This window comes from Triticum aestivum, chromosome 5B (assembly GCF_018294505.1).
Source record: "Triticum aestivum cultivar Chinese Spring chromosome 5B, IWGSC CS RefSeq v2.1, whole genome shotgun sequence".
NCBI lineage: Eukaryota > Viridiplantae > Streptophyta > Magnoliopsida > Poales > Poaceae > Triticum > Triticum aestivum.
The window spans coordinates 698,059,284-698,082,375 of NC_057807.1; the positions used below are offsets into that span (position 1 = coordinate 698,059,284).

General features: G+C 44.6%; 3 protein-coding genes across 3 annotated transcripts; 1 reads left to right on the forward strand and 2 right to left on the reverse strand.

Moving 5' to 3' along the window:
* Positions 1–6,266: 6,266 nt before the first annotated feature.
* Positions 6,267–8,114, forward strand: LOC123117788 (uncharacterized). Its single transcript, XM_044538465.1, has 2 exons — positions 6,267–7,488; positions 7,731–8,114. The coding sequence occupies exons 1-2, from the start codon at positions 6,321–6,323 to the stop codon at positions 7,760–7,762; spliced, it is 1,200 nt and encodes a 399-aa protein (XP_044394400.1). The 5' UTR covers positions 6,267–6,320; the 3' UTR covers positions 7,763–8,114.
* Positions 8,115–8,959: 845 nt separating this feature from the next.
* LOC123114335 (phenylacetaldehyde reductase) lies at positions 8,960–13,163 on the reverse strand. Its single transcript, XM_044535771.1, has 6 exons — positions 12,911–13,163; positions 11,858–12,027; positions 11,509–11,697; positions 10,397–10,559; positions 9,546–9,735; positions 8,960–9,331 (listed from the first exon to the last, which is right to left on the reverse strand). Exons 1-6 carry the CDS (start codon positions 13,029–13,031, stop codon positions 9,172–9,174), a joined length of 993 nt encoding a protein of 330 aa, XP_044391706.1. The 5' UTR covers positions 13,032–13,163; the 3' UTR covers positions 8,960–9,171.
* A 5,439-nt stretch (positions 13,164–18,602) lies between these two features.
* LOC123114336 (phenylacetaldehyde reductase) lies at positions 18,603–22,782 on the reverse strand. The gene is made up of 6 exons (XM_044535772.1): positions 22,460–22,782; positions 21,504–21,673; positions 21,126–21,314; positions 20,076–20,238; positions 19,281–19,470; positions 18,603–19,074 (listed from the first exon to the last, which is right to left on the reverse strand). The coding sequence occupies exons 1-6, from the start codon at positions 22,578–22,580 to the stop codon at positions 18,915–18,917; spliced, it is 993 nt and encodes a 330-aa protein (XP_044391707.1). The 5' UTR covers positions 22,581–22,782; the 3' UTR covers positions 18,603–18,914.
* Positions 22,783–23,092: the final 310 nt, after the last annotated feature.

Genomic DNA, 23,092 nt, shown 5'->3' on the forward strand with positions numbered 1-23,092 from the left:
GACACACCATTTTTGCCAACTTGTTATTTTTATAGGAGTAGAAATGTATAGTTAGATAATATATATTTTTCACTCAAACTCAAGATATTTACTTGGTAAGTGACAATTAGTTGAACCAACGACAATAACTATAGATAATATTAATCAAATTATGAGATTTATCGTCTTGTACGAAATCATTTGTGTACTACATTTCTATGTGGCAATATTGTGGAAGACTATAAGAAATCATATTTAATTATTTTGAGGCAATCGTATTTACTTCAGTTATTATCCGTAAATTATGTCCTGGCTCATTTTGGAGAAGTTTCCGCTAGACCCTTGGATTGATCCATAGAAAGGACACTTTGCGGCCTAGTACGTGTATGAGCCCGGTCCACCATTTGGTTTTAGACGCTAGGTACATATGTTTCTAATCAACAGTGACATGACCTTTCAGCCCTCTTCTACTCTAATAGTACCTCCGATCCATAATAAGTGTCACGGTTTTGAAATGGGGTTAGTTCAAAACTGTGACACTTATTATAAATCGGGAGGAGTAATATTTTTCATCATCATGGCAGAGCCTGAGTTCTCTGGCTAGTAAACATGCTACATGGATGAATTTAAAATATACATAGTACAAGGACGAGTTTTTTCACAACCAATATGGGGTGTTGAAGTAGTATAAATTGTTTAACTTGCTTTTTGGCCAGTCTCCCTATATATATGATGATGTATGGTTGCTTTTCTTCCACCTCCGGCTGCTGCGGCTCTGCTCGTCCACAACCTTCCTCACGCAGGTCGCAACCTCCCCAAGCTCTCTCACCGGCAGAGACGTCCTAGCAGGCTACAACCGCCGTCTTGTTTTGTTGCTGCGGTGGCGAGCTGCTGCCATGGCCACCAGAGGTACAACCCTCGCCACACGGAGCTGCAACCGTGGGGTGTAGCTGTCGCATGGGTGGAGCCAGCGGCAAGGGCCTTGACTGGCGACGAGGACGGCCGGCGTGGGTGGCAATCATGTGCCGTACTGTGCTCTGCATTTTTTATTTTTTATTTGCGGGTGTGCTCTGCACTTTTTTCAACATCTAATTTTTGTTTTGCACAGGACTAGAACGACTGAGGACAAAACCACGGATACAAATATTTCAAAAAAGTAACAATCAATATTTCAAAACCAGGGATACAAATGATCTCCCGCGTACTCTGGCGCCACGAACCTCAGGGATTGGCTCGCTACACGGCTCCACGCTGCATCACATCGGAAAATGAAGAAGCATCGGTCAAATCAGTTGGGATCCCATCGCCCCGTCATGACCGCCTGCTGTTCGGGAGTGAGCATACGAAGTGGGAGACGATTACAGTGAAAAATTGGTGGTGGCCGTCGTCACCGGGTGAGGCATCCTGGTGGTTTCCTTATTTACTTCCGGTGGACACGAGCTGCACTTAAATTTTGCTTTTGATTAATCCAGAGGGAGAAGGGGCCAAAAGTGATCTGCAACAGTAGTAGTTGAGATCATATTAGAATCGATGGGGAGTTCAACACTTAAAATTGCATCGTGCTGCAATAGTCTGAATCATCGTGCTCACAAGCTCCGGCCGCTAGCTACTATGTGTTTCAGTCATGTACAACAATTTTTATATTCCTCAGAGTTTTGGTCATCCTACTATAAAAAAAAATACACTTACGCGATGATACATGTTTGTCACAGTAGGTCGCGTTTTTTGTTATGCATGTACATCCCTAACGATTTTATGACAGAATCAAGATAGTCATATCTGTGCTGTCGTAGAAGTTTTCCATGACATTATCAAAATTATCATCACGGAAGTGTTCACTTCCATGACGATAAATCGTGCGTTACAGAAGTGTTTTCGTCAAGGGTGACCGACACGTGGCATCCACCGTAACGGAACGCCGTTAAGCTATCGGGTACGGTTTTGGATCCGATAACCCGTTAACAGTCCGGACCAATGGGAAATTTCCACATGTAAAATTCTGATTGGTCCGAGGAAACACGTGTTAGCTCGTCAGTGGGTCAGATGTCGCCTGTCCATTGGAGGAGACATGCCTATGATACGTCGACACGTGACGGGGCCCAACAGAGACCCATATAGGTTAAAAAGGCCGGCCCAGTCAAAGGCCCGTAATACTTACTCAGGTACTAGTGGGCCAGCCCAATAATGACTTGTTTAATAAAGGCCCATTTACGGTCCAAAGCCAGATCTGACCCGTTAATTGTTCGCCGAATATTTGAGCCCAATTACAGCCCAGTGACTTTCGGCTTGTTAGAGGCCCGATGTAGACATGGGCCCATTTCAGCCCGGTGTGACTTCCGCCCTGGGAATGGCCCGTGCTACCCATGGGTCATATGTGGTCCGACGGGGCATCGGGCCCACTAACGACTCGTGATAAAGGTGGCAACAGTTAAGCCCAACGTGACTTTGGGCCTGTTAAAGGACTTTCGTATAATTCGGCTCGTTCATGCATGTACTAAGCTTTCGGCCTCTTAAAGGCCCATGATATCAGTGGGCCAACTAAGGCCCGAGATATGTTTCGGCCTGGTAACGGCCCGTGATATAACTGGGCCCAAAAAGGCCTGGTCTATATTTCAGCCTATTGAAGACCCGTCGACGACTAGTGAAAATTGAGGCCCAACATGCATTTCGGCCTGCTAAAGGCCCATGGTTTCGTCTGGGCCGTAACAGGACAGTAGAATATTCAGCCTGTTAATGGCCCAACGCTACCTGGGCCAAACTAAGCGATGGGTCCACAAAAGGCTCAACTAAAATATAGGCCGGAGTAAGTTGTGGGCCTGGCGCAAAGTGTGAAGGCCCCAATCATTCGGGCCCAAGAAAGATGCAGGCCGACCCAATTGTGGCCCGCTAAAAACCAGGCCCGTTAGAGGCGAATGTTTCGGCCCGATCGACTACATTAGATTTTTTTTCAGATAGTGAATGATGACAGTAACTAGTAGGAATTAAGAACAAACCTACTGTATATAATAAGAGATTATGGCATAGTAACTAAAAATAAACCTACACTATACAATAAATAATTTATGATATATTTGTTGGAAATATGCCCTAGAGGCAATAATAAAAGGATTATTATTATATTTCCTTGTTCATGATAATTGTCTTTTATTCACGCTATAATTGTATTATCCGGGAAATCGTAATACACGTGTGAATACTTAGACCACAACATGTCCCTAGTGAGCCTCTAGTTGACTAGCTCGTTGATCAACAGATAGTCATGGTTTCCTGACTATGGACATTAGATGTCGTTGATAACGGGATCACATCATTGGGAGAATGATGTGATGGACAAGACCCAATCCTAAGCATAGCACAAGATCGTGTAGTTCGTTTTGCTAGAGCTTTTCCTATGTCAAGTATCTCTTCCTTAGACCATGAGATCGTGTAACTCCCGGATACCGTAGGAGTGCTTTGGGTGTACCAAACGTCACAACGTAACTGGGTGACTATAAAGGTGCACTACAGGTATCTCCGAAAGTGTCTGTTGGGTTGACACGGATCGAGACTGGGATTTGTCACTCCGTATAACGGATAGGTATCACTGGGCCCACTCGGTAGTGCATCATCATTATGAGCTCAAAGTGACCAAGTGTCTGGTCACGGGATCATGCACTACGGTACGAGTAAAGTGACTTGCCGGTAACGAGATTGAACGAGGTATTGGGATACCGACGATCGAATCTCGGGCAAGTAACATACCGTCTGACAAAGGGAATAGTATACGGGGTTGCTTGAATCCTCGACATCGTGGTTCATCCGATGAGATCATCGAGGAGTATGTGGGAGCCAACATGGGTATCCAGATCCCGCTGTTGGTTATTGACCGGAGAGCCGTCTCGGTCATGTCTGCATGTCTCCCGAACCCGTAAGGTCTATACACTTAAGGTTCGGTGACGCTAGGGTTGTATGAATATGAGTATGCAGCAAACCGAATGTTGTTCGGAGTCCCGGATGAGATCCCGGACGTCACTAGGAGTTCGGGAATGGTCCGGAGGTAAAGAATTATATATAGGAAGTGCTGTTTCGGCCATCGGGAAAGTTTCGGGGTCACCCGATATTGTACCGGGACCACCGGAAGGGTCCCGGGGGTCCACCGGGTGGGGCCACCTATCCCGTTGGGCCCCGTGGGCTGAAGTGGGAGAGGAACTAGCCCCTAGTGGGCTGGTGCGCCCCCCCCCCCCCGGCCGCCCCCTGCGCCTAGGGTTGGAAACCCTAGGTGGGGGGCGCGCCCCACTTGCCTCTCCACCCCTCCTGGTCGCCACCCCCCTTGGGAGATTAGATCTCCCAGGGCCGGCGCCCCCCTGGGGGCCTATATAAAGGAGGGGGGAGGGAGAGCAGCCGCACCCTGTGTCTTGGCGCCTCCCTCCCCCTGCTACACCTCTTCCTCCTCCCGCAGCAGCTTGGCGAAGCCCTGCCGGAGTCCTGCTGTATCCACCACCACGCCGTTGTGCTGCTGGATCTTCATCAACCTCTCATTCCCCCTTGCTGGATCAAGAAGGAAGAGACGTCATCCGCTCCGTACGTGTGTTGAACGCGGAGGTGCTGTCCGTTCGGCACTTGGTCATCGGTGATTTGGATCACGGCGAGTACGACTCCATCATCACCGTTCTCTTGAACGCTTCCGCACGCGATCTACAAGTGGTATGTAGATGCAATCTCTCTCCTATGACTCGTTGCTTAGATGAACTCATAGATGGATCTTGGTGAAACCGTAGGAAATTTTTTTAATTTTCTGCAATGTTCCCCAACAATATTACATTCACTGGGCATCGAAGTTCGCCACCAGTGATCATAAAGCGCAACGAAGAAGCAGATTACAAAAACTGGGCATTGTTGCAGCGTAACAAAATAATACTGAACGGAGACCACTTCCAAGACAGTTCAAGAAAGGTTAGCCTTGCGCAGGAACTGCTGCCCAAGCTGCTGAGTAAGGCTGTGAGACCGGCCTAGCATGTCGGTCATAGCTTCCAGGTGTAGCTGTTTAGCGATGAGGGTTCTCATTGGTGTTCTCCGCAATCTTTCTTAGAGATAGGACTTCAAGTCGAAGTTGAGTTACGGAATGCCTTTCTGCTAGAACTTGGGACTGAAGAAGTCGAACTGATTCAGACAACAAATTCTGTGAGCTTGTCTGATTGCTAGTCTCAAGTAACTTGAACACTGCATCAAGACAAGACTTTTGGGTTGTCTCGCTATCTTCAAGATGTTTTGCCTTCTTTGCTGCAATATATGTTGGGTTCGTCTCACAACCTTCAGCAGACTTGTGCATGCCATCAGGCATATCACCCTGAAACAAAGCAGAGAAATGACAGGTTTTGCACGTGTATAAACAAAGATGATAATTGTGTTGTCAAGTCCATCCAATTTCAAATTAGAAAATGAAGAGTAAGTTTAAAATATCAATAGCATAATTTGACATTGTTCATAATGCGGGGAGCTTCACCACACTACTGGATTACCATGTCAACATAACAAGCATAGGTGAAGGGCAAAGAAAATCATTGTATCTATAAACATGTCACCTCTCTGCATTGCATGTTGCAGGGGTAAGAATAAGTTCCTATAATCCCTCCCTAACCCCCATCTTGTGTGGGAGCTTCTATGCATTGGTCTGTCCTTTTATTCATTTTTAAACAACCGGCACTGGTGGTTTCCTTAATTACTTCTGGTGGACACGAGCTGCACTTAAATTTTGCTTTTTATATTAATCCAGAAGTGATCTGCAGCAGTACTAGTTGAGATCATATTAGTATCGATGGTGAGTTCAACACTTAAAAATCCATCGTGCTGCAATAGTCTGAATCATCGTGCTCACAAGCTCCGGCCGCTAGCTACTATGTGTTTCAGTCATGTACAACAATTTTGATATTCCTCAAAGTTTTGGTCATCCCCCATACAGCCGCCGCGGCCCCTATGTGTCTCGTGCTGCCGCTGCTGCCGTCGTCATAGAGTTGGGGTTCGGGTGGAGAATCAGGAGGGAAGGTATGAGGCCACATCACACGCACTTCTACTTTTTCAGCGGGCTAACGCGGGGTAGAAAGGACTTTTCATGTCGGACATAAGGGTGTTTGTTTTTTCCCTTAAAAAAAGGGTGTTCATGGTTAAAAATGATGGAAAGGATATAAAGAGAATAAAATAAAGTTTGAGTGTCAAAAGCGGAAGAAATTTTTTAGGGCAAAAAAGGAAACTAAGAAAGAAGTCAAATAAGGAATTATCTCCAGATCTCCTCCCTTCCGCCGCCGCCACCCTTTTTTTAAGGGAAAAAAATTCCCCACCAGAAACCCTTGCCGCCTCAACCCTCCATGCCGCCACTCGTATCGGCGCTGCCGGACGAGCTTCTGGAGGAGATCTTCCTCCGCCTGCCGCCGGACGAGGCTGAGCATCTCGTGCGCGCCTCCCTCGCCAACAAGTTCTGGCTTGGCCTCCTCTCCGGCGCTCGCTTTCGCGGCCGCTACCGTGAGTTCCATGGAGCTCCCCCCATGCTGGGCTTCCTTTATTCCTGCCACTGGAACTCCCACCCGAAGATTGAAGATAATATCCCACACTTTGTCCCCACCACGAAATTTCGTGCGTGCATTCCCGACGATGACTGGGGGGACTGGGAATATGATGCGTGGGACTGCCGCCATGGTCGTGTTCTCCTTGGCGATGCGGGCTATAAACCCATGACGCTCACCGTTTGGGACCCCATGACGGGCTGCCGGAGGGAGCTGGATGCGCCCGTCCTGGTGGACAAGAGCTATGGGGCAGCGGTGCTCTGCGTTGCAAGCGGCTGTGACCATAGTACGTGCCACGCAGGGCCCTTCCAGGTCGTCTTCATCGCTCTGAACAAGACTGATGCTCATGATTGTGTTGCACAGGCGTGGGTGACCTTGCCGGTGACAGGTGACCACAGCAACCCCATTTTGTTGAGCATATACCGTTCTCATTTTGATAAGTGGAGCAATCCATGCTCCGGCCTTCATCTTGACTCTGATGTGTGCATCCACAAAGTGCCTCCTGTCTTCGTCCAAGACACACTTCACTTCAAGCTTCGTAGCTGCGTCGATGATCGCCTAGTAGGAATTCTCAAGTACGACATGAGCACTAATTGCTTATCACTGATTGATATGCCGCTTGTGGGGCCTGTCATTGCTGATGATGTTATCCTCATGGCGATGGAGGATGACAGTTTGGGGTTTGCACATGTGGGTGGGTTAATCCTCAATCTGTGGTCAAGGCACATGGGTTCTGACGGAGTTGCATCATGGACTCAACGTACAGTCATCAATATCAACGACATCCTTCCCATTCGAAACCCAAAGAAACGACTTAGGCTGATTGGATCTATGGAAGGCACTGATATCATTTTCATGACCACGGATCTTGGCATCTACAAGATTAATCTGAAGTCACTACAGTGGAAGAAAGTATGGGAGGGAGAAAAGTTTCAAGTTTTCATCCCATACATGAGTTTCTACAATTCACAAGGTATGTTTGTATCTATATGTCCTTTCTTTTGTGATGTGGGAACAACTCCTAAATAATACTCCATACAAGTTAGTGGAATAAACAAAACATTGAATGCCTAGTCGGATTGAAAGCTATGTTTGAAATGGGTGCGAACAAACTTTGAGTGCGGTGTGGTTACAACTAATTATGCTTAATTTGCAATTTATACAGTATCACGTAATCCCCCTTCTAGAATCATACTGACAAACCTATGTTTGCAGAAAGGGTGACCCCCAGTGACGCGCCGCATTAAGAATGTGTGGTTGAATATGTACGAGGCTACACTCATCAACAAGATAGGTGACAAACTTGGAGGGAACAGGGGTCTCGCGAAGTCCTGATGAATTATGTCATCATTCAGTAGCCCTTTTGGTGCAGCGGTGCTTGCTTGTTTTCTCATGTTGTTGATAGCTTCTGTCAGTTAGCTTGATAATCTCCTGTGTTAGTGGCCGAGTGAATTGATTATCTTTGTAATGAACCTCTAATTTGATGTACCCTGTTGTAGAATTTACTTGAAAAAGCATTTGCAGGCAGTAACTTGGTATTACCATTTTAAAAACTCTACAGTTTGCTCTCTCCCTGCTTTGATCCAATCTTTAAATTCATCTTTGAAAAGATGTACTGTTGGTGAGAAAATCATGAGACCATGTCCAGAGAGATGGTGGTTTCTGCTTCCCAAGAGATGGCATGATGAACCTTTTTACACCCTGGCTTGCTGGTTTTTTTCTAAATGAATAATCTGATGGATTTAATTAGTGCTACCTGCCAAGTGCTGGTGCATTTAGCAAGCAATGTTGCTGAAGAGTATAGCATGCTAACTGGATCTCGAGCTATAAGTTTAGTGAACTATAGAATATGGGGCTGCATGACTATGAAGATCTCATAGAGATTTTAACTGCTTCAATAGCTCCAGAAAACTACCCCGCAAAAAAAAAACTCCAAAAAACTGTTAGGTGTGTGTTCGTTATTCGTTGTGCATCTTTAGCCATGTAAAGAGATGAAACATGTTGTGCGACAACAAACATTGGCTAGAACAGAGTTTCACCTGTAACCTGCTCAACCTCTTCTCAGGCCCACAATTGCAGTATTCAGATGTGCCTCCCTCTACCTGCACGCAACTATCTCTCAAGCCTGAAGATCTGTAAACGGCAAATGATCGTTGTTGTTGCTGGTTATATTTTATCGATTCAACATACTAGTAGCTGTTCTCTCAACTCAGAAATTCCAACTGAACCTCCACTAGGGCCAGTACTGTTCTATCTTTCACAGCACCCTCATAGATCGGAGCACATTGTTCTGTGAAATTTCCATCCAACCACATCATGCGTTATCAGGTATGTTTGGTTTACGACAAAAGATACCGTCCCTTGTTATTTCCTTCTATCTGTGTCTGTGTCTCTTGTTATTTCCTTCTATCTGTGTCTGTATTCATGCGTTCCAAAAGGCGTCGGGAAACAATACAGGATGGATAATCTTTCTAGAAGCATTCATCATACATTCATGTGTACTGGTTATACATGTCTCGGAACTTGAATCCATTGAAACACAGCAGATCCGCAAATACATGTCTCAAGAATACACTATGCCTCGATTTATTTCAGGTGCACATAAACATGTGTGCATCCAGCGTCTGCCACTAGCGATGCCAAAGCAAACAAAGTTTCACAGATGGCTCGACTCAGAAGTGACAAATCCTTTCTCTCTCAAGCTCTCGATAGTCTCCTTGAGGCTCGTCTCCAGGGGGGTCAGCTCCATGCCCAGACTTCTTATCTTGTTCTTTGATACCTGGTAGATTGTGGCAAACGGCGCATCATCTGCACACCTGCACACAAGAAAGGAAAAAAACTAACTTCAGGGGTCCCGTCGCCATATGGTGCAAAGGAACAGATTAAGCGCTCTCTACAATGTTGAGAAATGCATGATTGGAAAACATCTATTATGTCCCTCAAGCCTCAACAAGAAACAAGCAACTAATAATATCCAACAGTATACTGTTCTCGATTCAATTCCAAGGGATTCATTGAATGCTAACTTACTTGTCTGGCACTGGAAATTCAGGATACATCTCGTGTATGATCTTGACAAGGTCCGAGTGGTGAATGACTCTTTCAACCATACAATATCTTCCGTTTGCTGAAGGAACTTCATATGCAAGGATATGTGCCAGGGCAACATCTTTAACGTTTATCCATCCAAAGCAGAAATTGGCGTATGTAGAAGATGATCCTGCATGAAAATACCAAGGATTTCTTGTCAAGAGTCAAACAGTAATGTCCTGTTAGAGTAGACTTCTTTTAGCACAACTACTGTGACTTTAACCCTTTTTTTAGACAGGTAACTATTCTGTTCATGTTTTCCATTGGTCGCTAAACATCCTCTCTGCTAGATGAGAATATATGCATGGCTCTGAAGCTCAAGCGTCCAAATAAATGAACGCAAAGCCAGAGAGAAACGCAAAGGTACCATAGGCAGACCCACATTCAAATGTCCAATTGAAAACAATCCTCTTATTGATATTTCTCACAAGATTCATAACATTCACTGTACATGTAACTTGCGGTAGGATGCATAAACTATTAGCTAGACAAACAATGAAAAGTAGAATCATTCCAATATGGCAATATCTCACAGTGCTTTTGCCAGTACCCAAAAAACACACACAAAAAAAAGGAAATGAAAGAAACATAAATTCAACATCCCTTGAAATATCTTGAGCTTGTTTGCAGAAATTTTGCTAATGGCTAATAGAAATTGCAATATCTTGAGCTTGGGTATTCTCTCAAACAAATGACAAATACAAAATGGGTGTAGGGCATAACGGAGCTCTACCTTACATGCATAGAGTTAACCTATAAAAAGTTAATTATCAAGGCACATACCGACATACCATTTATAAACTTCAATATTGCTTCTGTACTAGTGTTCAGTGTAGGCTGCAACAGGGGACCGATGACCATTGTTGGGTTTATTGTAATTATTTCTAATCCATTATCATCTGCGTACTTCCATGCAGCCTCCTCGGCAAGGGTCTTGGATAGCACATACCATTGCTGAAGCAGACGAACATTCAGGATAACAAGATGAGAACATAAATGATGTACAGTCAACCATGGATTTAAAATTCAAATACAGAAGGATGTGGAAGTAAAGTTTTGAGATTTGCATACAAAATTAAATAAAGCAATCTAATTTTTAAGTTAGGAAACAAATATCGAAAGAACCCTGTTAAAGCAGAAATTATGGCAGCTTATAGTCAGTATGAGGAACCAAATGCATATCCCCACTGAAGAACGATGTACTTATAATGACAAGTCCATGCGCCAGTTATACAGTAATAGTAGTGATGTACTTATGATTACAAGTCCAGATGTCAGTTATATGGCATTGTATGTCGCTTCAGCATCGATGAGGTAGTATTCAGCATAATCTTGACTAACCAGTGTGTAGATGCAGAGTTGTTATGGCAATTGCTTAGTAACAGCAGGCAGAGACTGACCATCTATAACATACTGGCATTAGTGCTGAGTTAACCAGGTATAATTTTTTTTCCTGAACACTAACCAAGTATAGTATAGTATGACACAAATAAAGATGGAATAAGATCAATTATACTAACCAAGTATAGTATAGTATGACACAAATTATAGACTGACCATCTATAATTGACAGTTACTTTCCTATTCTTAAACTTTTTTGTTGTGGATTATTGATTGTGTATCATTGGACTCAACCTACATCCTTGTGTGAAAACACACAACCAAGGTCTTCAATAACAATGGTATCACCCTCTTATCCTAAGAAAATTCTATTTCAGTAGAGGTGCATTTGCAGAATTGGTGGTATGCAAATCATCAAGTAGACAAAATAAGGGCATTTCAGTGCGGACGGAGTGAAAGACATATAGAGCAATCAAAGGCAGATAGTATATTTTATTAACGTGATTGCCACTCCATATGTGAAAAACAAGCAGAGGTCTATGAGCACAGAAAGGCATATTACCTTATTCTTTTCGCAGACCTCTGCACTTGAAAACCATGTCTCGTCAACTACTACATCAGGAGTTCTTGGTTTCCCATTGTAGGCAACAGCAGCCATGGATGACGTTACGATCACTCTCTTGATAGAGGCCTTCTTGCAAGAACGGAGAACATTGAGCGTTCCATTGACTGCTGGGTCAAGTAACTCAGCCTGAAAGACACACATACATATACAAAACAAAAGTTATCAGTCTCATGATGTAGTGTAACTCAGCTGCTAGGTCAAGTATTGAGCGCAATATTTGGCCCATCTCCAACAAGGTGCTCCTTCCTGATGAACATTATGTAGTCATCAGTCTCATGATGCTAACCTTGGGATCCTTGACATTGTGATAAAAGGGAGAGGCCGTGTGGAAGACACAATCGCAGCCGGCAACGGCATCATCGAAAGAGCCTTCTTCCAACAAGCTTGCTTTGAACAAGTGCAGCCTGTCCTTGGCTCCATCCAGGGCCTGCAGGTGCAATGTTTTCTTTGGGTCGGCTGGAAGAAGGAACCGTCAGTTCAGTTAGCACCGCACATGCATGTTATATTAAAAAGGAAACATTCCAAGTGTCAATTTATGCTGATTTTGAACTCCAACAATCTAATCTAAAAGATTTGTAACGAAAAAATTGACTGTCACAGGAACACGCTAGCCACACTATCACTTGTGTAGTTTTTAATGGCTGCCACTTGACTCTGTATTTAGACTTGGATATATAGTTGTACTAGGGAGCCAGAATTATGTTAAGGGAGGGAGTCACAGCATGCTCTTATTGCTAACTAATTCAGTACTCCCTCCGTTCCTAAATATTTGTCTTTCTAGAGATTTCAAATGGACTACACATACGAATGTATATAGACATATTTTAGAGTGTAGATTCACTCATTTTGTTCCGTATGTAGTCACTTGTTGAAATCTCTAGAAAGACAAGTATTTAGGAACGGAGGGAGTAGTATACAAGGGAGTGAGTGAACAGAGGCAGAATTTATGTTAATTTTGAACTCGAACAATGTAAAAGATTTATAATGAAAAAAATTGACTATTCTAGACTTAGATTTATAATACGTACTATAATATAAAAGTTGCAGCAGGGAGATGGCGTTGACTTCCAAGCACTGCATGCCACTCACTCACTCACTCACTCACTCACAGCATGCTAACAAATTCAGTCAGCTTCTTCTTCTTCTTTCTTGGATTATTAGTTTCAATCTGACATCCTGAACAAAACCTAGTCTCCCAGCCACGATAACCATGAACAAATCCATGAATCCCTCGGTGCGGCGGGGACCGATAACCAACCGATAACCATGGATCCGCCAGCTAGAGCAGGCGGAAAAGGAAGGGGATGGGATGGAAGGGGGTGGGGTCCTGAGTACTGACCGGTGTCCCTGACGGTGGCGCGGACGGTGTAGCCGCGCTGGAGGAGGAACTTGACGAGCCAGGAGGCGATGTAGCCCGAGGCGCCGGTGACGCACACCACCTTCCCCGTCCCGGAGCTCATCTCGCCGTGCTCTTTTCCGGCTGCGGCTGGGCGGGTGTGGTGGACTGTGGAGTGGAGCAGAGCGGAGACAGGGAAAGGGGAAGGGGAAAGGGGAGAGATAACTAGTGTCAGCGTCGTGGTGGGTGGGCCGCCTCCGTCTCGGCAAGTCGTCACCGTACTCGTACACGCTATAGCTGGCCAAACGGGCCGGGATAGTTGGGCCGGCCCGGTAGCACGGCCGGCACGGCACAGGCCTGGCACGGCACGACACGTGCTAAATGGGCCGGGCCCGGCACGCGGCACGCCATGGGCCGTGCCTGGGCCTAAAGGGCGAGCACGCGGGCCGGCACGGCACGGCCCGATTAACTTTTTTATATTTTTTATGTATCCTAATATGGGCCAACAGGTAAAAATAGGCTAAAAACGCTCAGTGCGCAAAATAGGAGGTAGATTAGTGGGCCTGACGTGCCGGTGGGCCGGCCCGATTAGCATACGGGCCGTGCCTGGGCTGCAGGCTGCAGCACGCGGGCTGGCACGGCACGGCCCGTATAATAATCGTGCCTAGGCGGGCCGGGCCGTGCCAGGCACGATTAGGATGGGCCGTGCCGTGCCGGGCCAGGCCGGCCCGTTTGGCCAGCTATGGTACACGCCACGCATCTACAGCCGGCGTAGGCAGCTGTACTCACTTTGTTTACCTGGCCATGGGCAGACCGGCCCGATCTTGTCCACGGGCCGGGCTCGGGCCTAGATTTTAAGCCCGGCGGCTGGGCCGGGTCGGGCTTGGGCCCATCGTATTCGCACGTTAACGAAGAGGCCCGGCCTGAGGTCCGGCGGGCTTTTAGCATGATGGGTTGGGTTTGGGCCTGATTTTTAGGCCCGATGGCTGGGCCGGACTCGGGCTTGGGTTTTTTGCATCAGGCTTTGGTAGGCCCGGCCCGACAGATGGCCAGGTATGGTTTGTAGCATCCGCGAGATTAGTAGTTTGATCTAATTTCTTAGTGAGACAAAAAACATTATTTAATTGGACCCACTCCGTAATACACCGGGTTGGCGTCTTTGTGGGAAGCCTCGCAGCAGGCCTACCTCCAGGCACGGGTAGCCTGCCATGGACCCCACGTGTCTTGATTTTAACCCAAGCTTGGCCTTGAGCTTTCGGTGGCCCATAGGATGGTCAATCTTGGCAAGAAACACTAACCTTCCAAAATCAATATAAAAACCTACCCTCAAACCTCCTCCCCCTCCACCCGAAACCCTCGCCTCCACCAACCATGCCGCCGCCGCCGCCCATAGAATTGCTGCCCGACGAGCTACTCGAGGAGATCTTCTTTCGCCTGCCGCCGAATGAGCCCGCGTGCCTCCGTTGCCAACAAGCGATGGCTCGGCATTCTCTCCTGCCATGCCTTTCGTGGTCGCTATCGTAAGTTCCATGGATCTTCCCCCATGTTGGGGTTCATTTATTCCTGGCCCCTCGACTTTCTCCCGAGGAAAGCCCCCTCGCCGCGCTTCATCTCCACCATAAAATTCGGTGCAAACATTCCCGACAACCGCGGGGGTAACTATAAATACCCTGCGTGGGACTGCCGTCATGGTCGCGTTCTCCTTCGGGATAATTGGACGCCAACGCACCTTGTTGTTTGGGACCCCATGACGGGTCGCCAAAGAAAGTTAAAGGTGCCCACGTCGATGGGCTACGTCGATGGGGCCACTGCACTGCTTTGTGCAGCGAGCGATTGTGACCATCGCGCGTGTCATGCAGGGCCCTTCCAGGTAGTATTCTTGGGCCTTGACTTGACAGATGATGACAATTGTGTTGCACATGCACGTGTGTCCTCGCCGGTGACAGGTGACTGGAGCAAGTCATGCTCTGATGTTGAGTGGAGCGATATGTCCTCTAGTCTACAACTTGCACCTGATGCATTCATCGACTCAATGCCCTCCATCCTTGTTGAAAATGCACTTCACTTCATGCTTACACATGATGATGATGATAGTGTAGAAATTCTGAAGTATGACTTGAGCTCTAATTGCTTATCGTTGATTGATACGCCATTGTCCGGGGCTATCATTAGCGGTTCCACTATCCTCATGGCGATGGAGGATGGTAGTTTGGGGTTTGCGCATGTGGACAAGGTAACCCTCAACATATGGTCAAGACAATTGGATGCTAATGGAAAAGCGTCATGGACTATGCGTAGAGTCGTCGAACTCATAAACCTTCTCCCTTTTCAAAATACCAACAAAAGACTCAGACTGGTTGGATCTGTGGAGGCCAGTGATATCATTTTCATAACTGCGGAGCTTGGCATCTATGAGGTTAATATCAAGACACTACAATGGAAGAAGCTATGAAAGAGAGAGAAATTTCGTTATTTGATCCCATACATGAGTTTCTACAATCCACCGGGTACATCTATATGTCCTTTCTTTTTTTATTTGGATCCATTCTTATATAAATACTAATATATTACTTAATGTTTAATCATATTAGTGATGATCACATAGAAAGTTATATATTCATATGTGCTCGAGCAAACTTCCAGCAATATATTTCATATGTGCTCAAGCAAACTTCCAGCAATATATTTCATATGTGCTCAAGCAAACTTCCAGCAATATATTTCATATGTGCTCAAGCAAACTTCCTATAACATGGATCCTCGAATGTTACACCCAATTATGCTATGTCTACTTAATTGAAGATTTATCGTGGCATCCCCTTTTTGAAATCACACTGACACATTAATACTTACAGAATGGCTGAGACCTTGTGATGTGGCGCATTGACAATGTACGATCGAGTAGTCTTAAAGGTATGGGCCACTCTCATCAACAAGAAAGATGACTAACTTGGAGGCGACAAGTGTCTTTTGATGAATCATGTCACTCACAATATTGTTGGTTTTTTTCTAGTAAGCTTGACAGTTCCATGTGTTGTTGGCATGTCCAAGCAGGCGAATGAATTATGTTGTAATGAATCTCAATTTTCTTGCAACATTAACTTTGTGATTTTTGGTTTAATTGCCTTCAAAATTTATTTGTAGCCAATAGCTTAGTCTTTCCATTTGAACTCTACAATTTGCACTACTTCTTTTGATCTAGTTTCTAAATTGGTCTCTCAAAAGATGTGACATTGATGAGAAAATGGTGATGGCATATGCCCACAGCGAGTGGTTTCTATTGTCTAAGACATGATATGATGATAGTTTTGCATGATGGCTCGCTGACATGTCTTAATTAATCTTTTGAATTAAAGTAGAGTACATGTTTCTGTGGTTTTATTTATTTATCATGCAATGTTATTGAATAGTATACCATATAAAGTAAAATCTTGAGCCGGGAACTGAAGGCTGGTGGGATATGAGCCGCATGACAGCATGAAGATCTCATAGATCTTTTACTTTATTCAGCTCCTCCACAAATCTCTTTGGTGTTTGTTCGGTAATTGTGCCAATGTGGACACAATTAATAGTAGATTGTGATGTCCATGAAGTGAGATGGAGATGTTCATATGCTTTGTCACATATTTTAAGGCTATAGTGATCATTGCAATTGTTTTGGTTTTACATATTCTAGACTGATTGCACGTATTAAGACATTTTACTCAAAATCACAAAGACACATTTTTCTATGTTTACTGTACCTATATAAGGAAGAGGCAGAGCTCCATTCCAAGTTCCTTGATAGCTGATGATTAACATTGTTCATCGTTCATGGCCAAAATAGATCTTATTAGTACACATTGCTTGTTGAGTATGTCATTCTACTATGTGCATCGGTGCATTTACTCTACACCATTTGTGACCTTTCTTGCGTTTACAAGGCGATGTGTATATATGTACGCGCAGTTGTAGTTGGCATCTACTTCTTCCTAAATTATTATAAGAGATCTTCACATAGCCATTTGGTTGCTCGCACCAACTCCAACACAAGCAAAGTGAGTGCAAAAAGCCTGTTTGGTTACTCATGTGAGGTGTTGGCCCGTGCTCGCACGATACTCCAAGCAATGTATATCTTGGTTCAAGGAAAACACTTGGATTTGCGATTTTTCATGGAGCCAGGCTAACGCGATTGCAAGGCGGGGGCCAGCTTATGTAGGGAGCGGGCGTGGAGATGGCGAGATATGAAAATCTGCTGGCTTGAAATCTAGTCTCAGCCCCCTTCTAGTTGTTCACTTCCAGCAGGAGGTCAAATCCAACCACGGTTTTTGGCACTGTTCGTGCCGGCGATTTAGATCTGCGGTGCCGACAGCGGCATGGACAAAGATCTCCGGCACCGGAACATGCTTCTCACCTTCGTTAACTGCTCCTCCCCTTCGTCTCCATCTCCGTCTCGTTCGCCTCATCTCCGGCACAAGCAGGTTGTCGTCATTGTCTCCCATGGAGGTAAGCAACATACAACCACCCCATCCCTGCACTGCTAGGTTGTTAGGTAAGGTGTAGGTTTGATTCCATCGTTACTTACCACAACATCGATTTCACTGTGACGAATGAATGAAGCTTTCAGTTATTAACACTCGTAGCTATGATTTAGGACTGGTTCATGTTAGTCCACAAGAGTGCGGTTCTTCGCAATTCCATGAGTGTGGACATATATGCTCCAATGCTTCCCGAGATAGAGAGAGGATGACTAATCCGAGCTACATGAGAACTACATCTACAACCGTAATGATGTAGAGTTTCTGAACATGCTTCGAATAAGTAGCCCTTTTCCAAGCTTGTGAAGACATTTAGGGAGAGGCAATTGCTAATAGATAGTATCCACACATCTTTTGAAAGAGCAAGTAACAATGTTTCTTCATCTTGTAGGTCATAACCAAAGGTTTAGAGTGATTCATAGCACATTTAGGAGATCCGATGAAACAATATCCCGGTATGATTGGAGAGCTGGGAGGAGAGATGATGAAGCCATCTACTGGTCAAACTCCTTTGAAGATATGAACCAACTATAGATGGTATCCATATTTCAAGGTGGGCAGTACTAATTGTTAGTTCATGCCATGGCATGAATTTATTGTTGTGAACCATAACAGTTTCACTTTGTTCATGCCTGAAAATGATTGTATTAGCGCAATTGATGCTACTCATATGCAAACCTGGCCAAACGAATCGAATTTCGCATACCAGCCTAGAATTTTGTCAAATGGAACCATCAATAATTTTCTTATCATCCCAACCTCAGGATGACCTACGCGACCATGTCATATCTTGAACTTATCAAGATTCTAGAAAATTATTTTTTATGCCAAATGTGTAGCTTGTTTAATGCATGTATAATACAATCCACAATATAGAGAAGCATTTACTCTGAGATTTCCTTGAAAATCCCTTTTGCTGAGTTACGAGTAGGTTTTCAACCTCACTCAGTTTATGAATTTCAACATAAGCAATTTTACGGATATTCTTAGAACTCAACAAGGTATTATTAAAATATAGATACATATGCATCCAAGATTACCATATAGTATCCATAAGGAGTGCAATTGTTGAAGCAACAATTACAGCACCATGACCAACAATGTCACGACACTTCCACTGCTCTTCATAATAGTCTGGAAATATTGAATCTCCCTTAAAATCATGTTAGTAGAACCAGTTTCCACAAACACATTTCTTTCTCAATTGGATCATTTCCAGAAGTTATCTAGAGTATAGTATACATATGAAGTCATGTAGAAATATATATACACTATATGTCGCTAGAAAGTTAAGTCCACTAGCATGTCATCGAGACTAAGTAGTGAGTCTTTCTATTTGCAAGCATGCTCCTGATTGCCCATATTCTAAGGAACATCTTGAGACTCGAATCCATGAAAACACAACGGATTCACAGAGTGCAATATGCCTCCATTTATTTTAGGTGTACATAAACATGCATGCATCCAGTGACGCCAAAGCAAAGGAAGTTTCACAGATGGCTCGACTCAGAAGTAACAAATCCTTTCTCTCTCAAGCTCTCAATAGTCTCCTTGAGGCTCGTCTCCAGGGGAATCAGCTCCATGCCCAAACTTCTTATCTTGTCCTTCGATACCTGGTAGATAGGGACAAATGGTGCGTCATCTGCACACCTGCACAAAAAATGGAAAATAATGAGTCCCGTCACTACAATGTCCATGAAGCCTCAACAAGAAATGGTGCAAATGAACAGCTTAAGCGCTCTTCGGTGTCCGTGAAGCCTCAACAAGAAACAAATAACTAATATCCAACACTGCTGTTCTCGATTCGATTCCAAGGAATTTACTTGAGAAAGCGCTTGCAAAGAATGTTAGCTTACTTTTCTGGCACTGGAAAGTTGGGGTACATTTCATGTATGATCTTGACAATCTCCGAGTGGTGAGCAACTCTTTCAACCATACAGTATCTTCCGTTTGCTGAAGGAACTTCATATGCAAGAATATGTGCCAGGGCAACATCTTTAACATTTATCCATCCAAAGCTGAAATTGGGGTATGTAGAAGATGATCCTGCATGAAAATACCAAGGATTTCTTGTCAAGAGTTCAGAGATGTCCCGTTAGAGTAGACTTCTTTTGGCACAAGAACTGTAGTTTTTAATATTTTTGAGACATAAGCATCTACGTCATGCATGTTTCTGATCGGCCAACAAATATCCTCTCTGCTAGATGAAAATATATTCATGGCACTGAAGGTACCATAGGCCAGACCCCCATAGAGAACAATCAAATGTCCAATTAAACAGTCATCTTATTGATATTTCTTATAAGATTCATAACATTCACCGTACATGTAACGTGCAGCTTTAGGATGCACAAACTATTAGCTAGATAAACAATGAAGAGTAGAATCATTCCAATATGGCAATGTCTATAGTGCTTCTGCCAGTGCCCAAAACACATGTACACACATAAAAAGAAATGAAAGGAACATAATTCAATAGCACTTGGAATATCTTGAGCTTGTTTGCAGAAATTGTGCTAATGGCTTAACAGGGGTATTCTCTCAAACAAATGACAAATGCAAAATGTGTGTAGGGTGTAACAGAGCTCTACCTTACATACTTGCACAGAGCTAACCTAAAAAATTAATTATGAAGACACATACAGACATACCATTTATAAACTTCAATATTGCCTCTGCGCTAGTATTCAGTGTAGGCTGCAACAGAGGACCGATGACCATAGCTGGGTTTATTGTAACTATTTCAAATCCATTATCATTTGCAAACTTCCATGCAGCTTCCTCAGCAAGGGTCTTGGATAGCACATACCATTGCTGAAGCAGATGAACATTCAGGAGAACCAGATGAGAATGCAAATGATGTACAGTCAAGTACGGATTTAAAATGGCAATACAAAAGGATGTGAAAGTAAAGTTTTGAAAGATTTGCATACAAAGTTATATAAGGCAATCTAATTTCAAGTTAGGTAACAAATATCGAAAGAACTCTGTTAAAGCAGAAATTATGTCTAAGCTTATAGTCAATACGAGGAATGGAACGCATATCCCTACTGAAGAACAATGTGCTTATAATGATAAATGCAGGTGTCAGTCGTATGGTAATAGTAGCGATATACTTATGATGACAAGTGCAGATGTCATTCGTATGTTAATAGTAGTGAAGTGATTATATATTTATATGCCGGTTCAACATCTATGAGGCAAGTACTATGTTTATATTCAGCAAAATCTTAACTGAATAATGTGTAGATGCAGAGTTGTTCTGCAATTGTGTAGTAGCAGCAGACAGAGACTGACTACCTATAACATACTGGCACTAGTGTTGACTTAACCAGGTATAGTTTTTTTTTTCCTGAAAACAAGTATAGTATGACACAAATAAAGATGGAACAAGATCAATTGACAGTTACTTTCCTATTCTTAAATTTCTCGTTATGGATTATGTATAATTGGACTCAACCTACATCCTTGTGTGAAAACACAAAAACCAAGATCTTCAACAACAATGGTATCACCCTCTCATCCTAAGAAACTGTATTTCAGTAGAGGTGTATGTAAGTCATCTAGTACGCTAATCAAGGGCATTTGAGTGCAGGCAGAGTGATAAATATAGAGCACAGGCATATGTATTTATTAACATGACTTGCCACACCATATGTGAAAAACAAGCAGAGCTCTACCAGCACAGAAAGACATATTACCTCATTCTTTTCACAGACCTCTGCACTTGAAAACCATGTCTCATCAACTACTACATCAGGTGTTCTGGGCTTCCCATTGTAGGCAACAGCAGCCATGGACGACGTTATGATCACTCTCTTGATTGAGGCTTTTTTGCAGGAACGGAGAACATTGAGTGTTCCATTGACTGCTGGGTCAAGTAACTCAGCCTGCAAGACAGTAAAGACACACATAAGTACACAGAACAAACGTCCAGTGAAGCTGTTGAATTTACTAACTAAACATCATAAACAGTTTTAGCTGTTGAAAACATAAGCCCGCACACATGCATAATTAAGGAACAAACACATGCTGTCTGTAATTGTGCACAAGATGGTCATGATATAGTACATGCTAACCTTGGGATCCTTGACATTGTGATAAAAGGGAGAAGCCGTGTGGAACACACAGTCAGAACCCGCGATGGCAGCATCGAAGGAGCCTTCTTCTAACAAGCTTGCTTTGAACAAGTGCAGCCTATCCTTGGCTCCATCCAGGGCCTGCAGGTGCAACGTTTTCTTGGGGTCGGCTGAAAGAAGGAAATATCAGTTCTTTATTTATTAAAACACCCCCACCCACTCAACCCATTCAGCCAAGATAATTATTAAATAGAAAACATTCCAGCATGCCAACATTTATGTTAATTGAGTGTCACAGGAACACGCTGGCCACACTATTATGAGAACTCACTTGTGTAGTTTTTTAATTTGGAAGTCAGACTGGCTGCCACTTGAGTCTTACTAGACTTGGATATATAGTTTCGTCAGGGAGATGCCGTTGACTCCCCAACACTAGCACTCACAGCATGCTCTTATTGCTAACTAGTAATTAAGTAGTGTACAAGGGAGTGAGTGAACAGAGCCTGAATTCATGTTGATTTTGAACGCCAACAAATCTAAAAGATTTATAATGGGGAAAAAATTGACTGTCGCAGCGACATGCTAGCAACAGTATTATGTTTGTGAGAGCTAGGTTGTGCAGTTTAAAATTCACAAATCAGGATGGCTGCCCCTTGACACTTCCAGACTTGGATTTGTAAATATAACAGTTGCAGGGAGGGAGATGGCGTTGACTCCCCAACGCTGCCACTCATTCACTCACAGCATGAACTAATTGGTCCCTGACGCTGTATCAGTTCCAATCTGACAACCTGAACAAAACCTAGTCCCCCACCCACTGAATCGATGAACCCCTGGCGGGGCGGCCGCGGGAACCAAGCAACAACCAACTGGGCCGTAACCATGGATCCACCACGTAGTAGATCAGGCGGAAAAGGAAGGGAACAAGGGGAGGGAGAAGGGAAGGGGGTCCTGACCGGTGTCCCGGACGGTGGCGCGGACGGTGTAGCCGCGGTGGAGGAGGAGCTTGACGAGCCAGGAGGCGATGTAGCCCGAGCCGCCGGTGACGCACACCACCTTGCCCATCCCCGAGCTCATCTCGCCGTGCTCTTTCCGCCGGCGGCGGCTGGGTATGGGTGGAGACTCGGAAGGGGAGGATGGGTAGGTAGGACTGTGGAGTGGAGATCGGAAAGGGGGGAGAAGAGATGCTGCTGGGCTTGCGCTTCCGACTCGACCCAGCGTCAGCGCACACGCCACGCTGAACTTTTGAAACGTCCGTGTGATTCAAGTGGACTCCCTCTCACTTTCTTCCTCAACGCCTCGACTATATCTGGCCATGCGCCGGGCCGGGCCGGGCTTGGGCCGGGCCTAAAAAAGCCCACGGCAGAAAACTGAGGCCCAGGCCCTACCATCGGGCCTACTTTTCAAGCCTAAGCCCGGCCCATCTGGTAAAAAGCCCTCGAAAGCCCTTAAGGCTTAGGGCCATAGGTCGGGCCTCTTCCTTAAAATGCCAATATGCCAAGGCCAAGCCCGTCAAGGCCCTGCTGGTGGGCTCAAAACTTAGGCCTAAGCCCGGCCCACGAGCAAGCCCATCGGGCCTAGGCCCTGGA

Bases quoted from the DNA above. Each gene is read 5' to 3' on its own strand.
- LOC123114336 (XM_044535772.1), bottom strand. From the start codon at position 22,580: ATGAGCTCGGGGATGGGCAAGGTGGTGTGCGTCACCGGCGGCTCGGGC. The intron at 19,471-20,075 runs GTATGTCTGTAT...ATTTTCATGCAG, and splicing joins AATATTGAAGTTTATAAATG to GATCATCTTCTACATACCCC. The intron at 19,075-19,280 runs GTAAGCTAACAT...TTTTTTGTGCAG, and splicing joins AACTTTCCAGTGCCAGAAAA to GTGTGCAGATGACGCACCAT.
- LOC123114335 (XM_044535771.1), bottom strand. From the start codon at position 13,031: ATGAGCTCCGGGACGGGGAAGGTGGTGTGCGTCACCGGCGCCTCGGGC. The intron at 12,028-12,910 runs GTCAGTACTCAG...TCCTTCTTCCAG, and splicing joins CGCCACCGTCAGGGACACCG to CCGACCCAAAGAAAACATTG. The intron at 9,332-9,545 runs GTAAGTTAGCAT...TCTTGTGTGCAG, and splicing joins GAATTTCCAGTGCCAGACAA to GTGTGCAGATGATGCGCCGT.
- LOC123117788 (XM_044538465.1), top strand. From the start codon at position 6,321: ATGCCGCCACTCGTATCGGCGCTGCCGGACGAGCTTCTGGAGGAGATC. The intron at 7,489-7,730 runs GTATGTTTGTAT...CTATGTTTGCAG, and splicing joins GAGTTTCTACAATTCACAAG to AAAGGGTGACCCCCAGTGAC.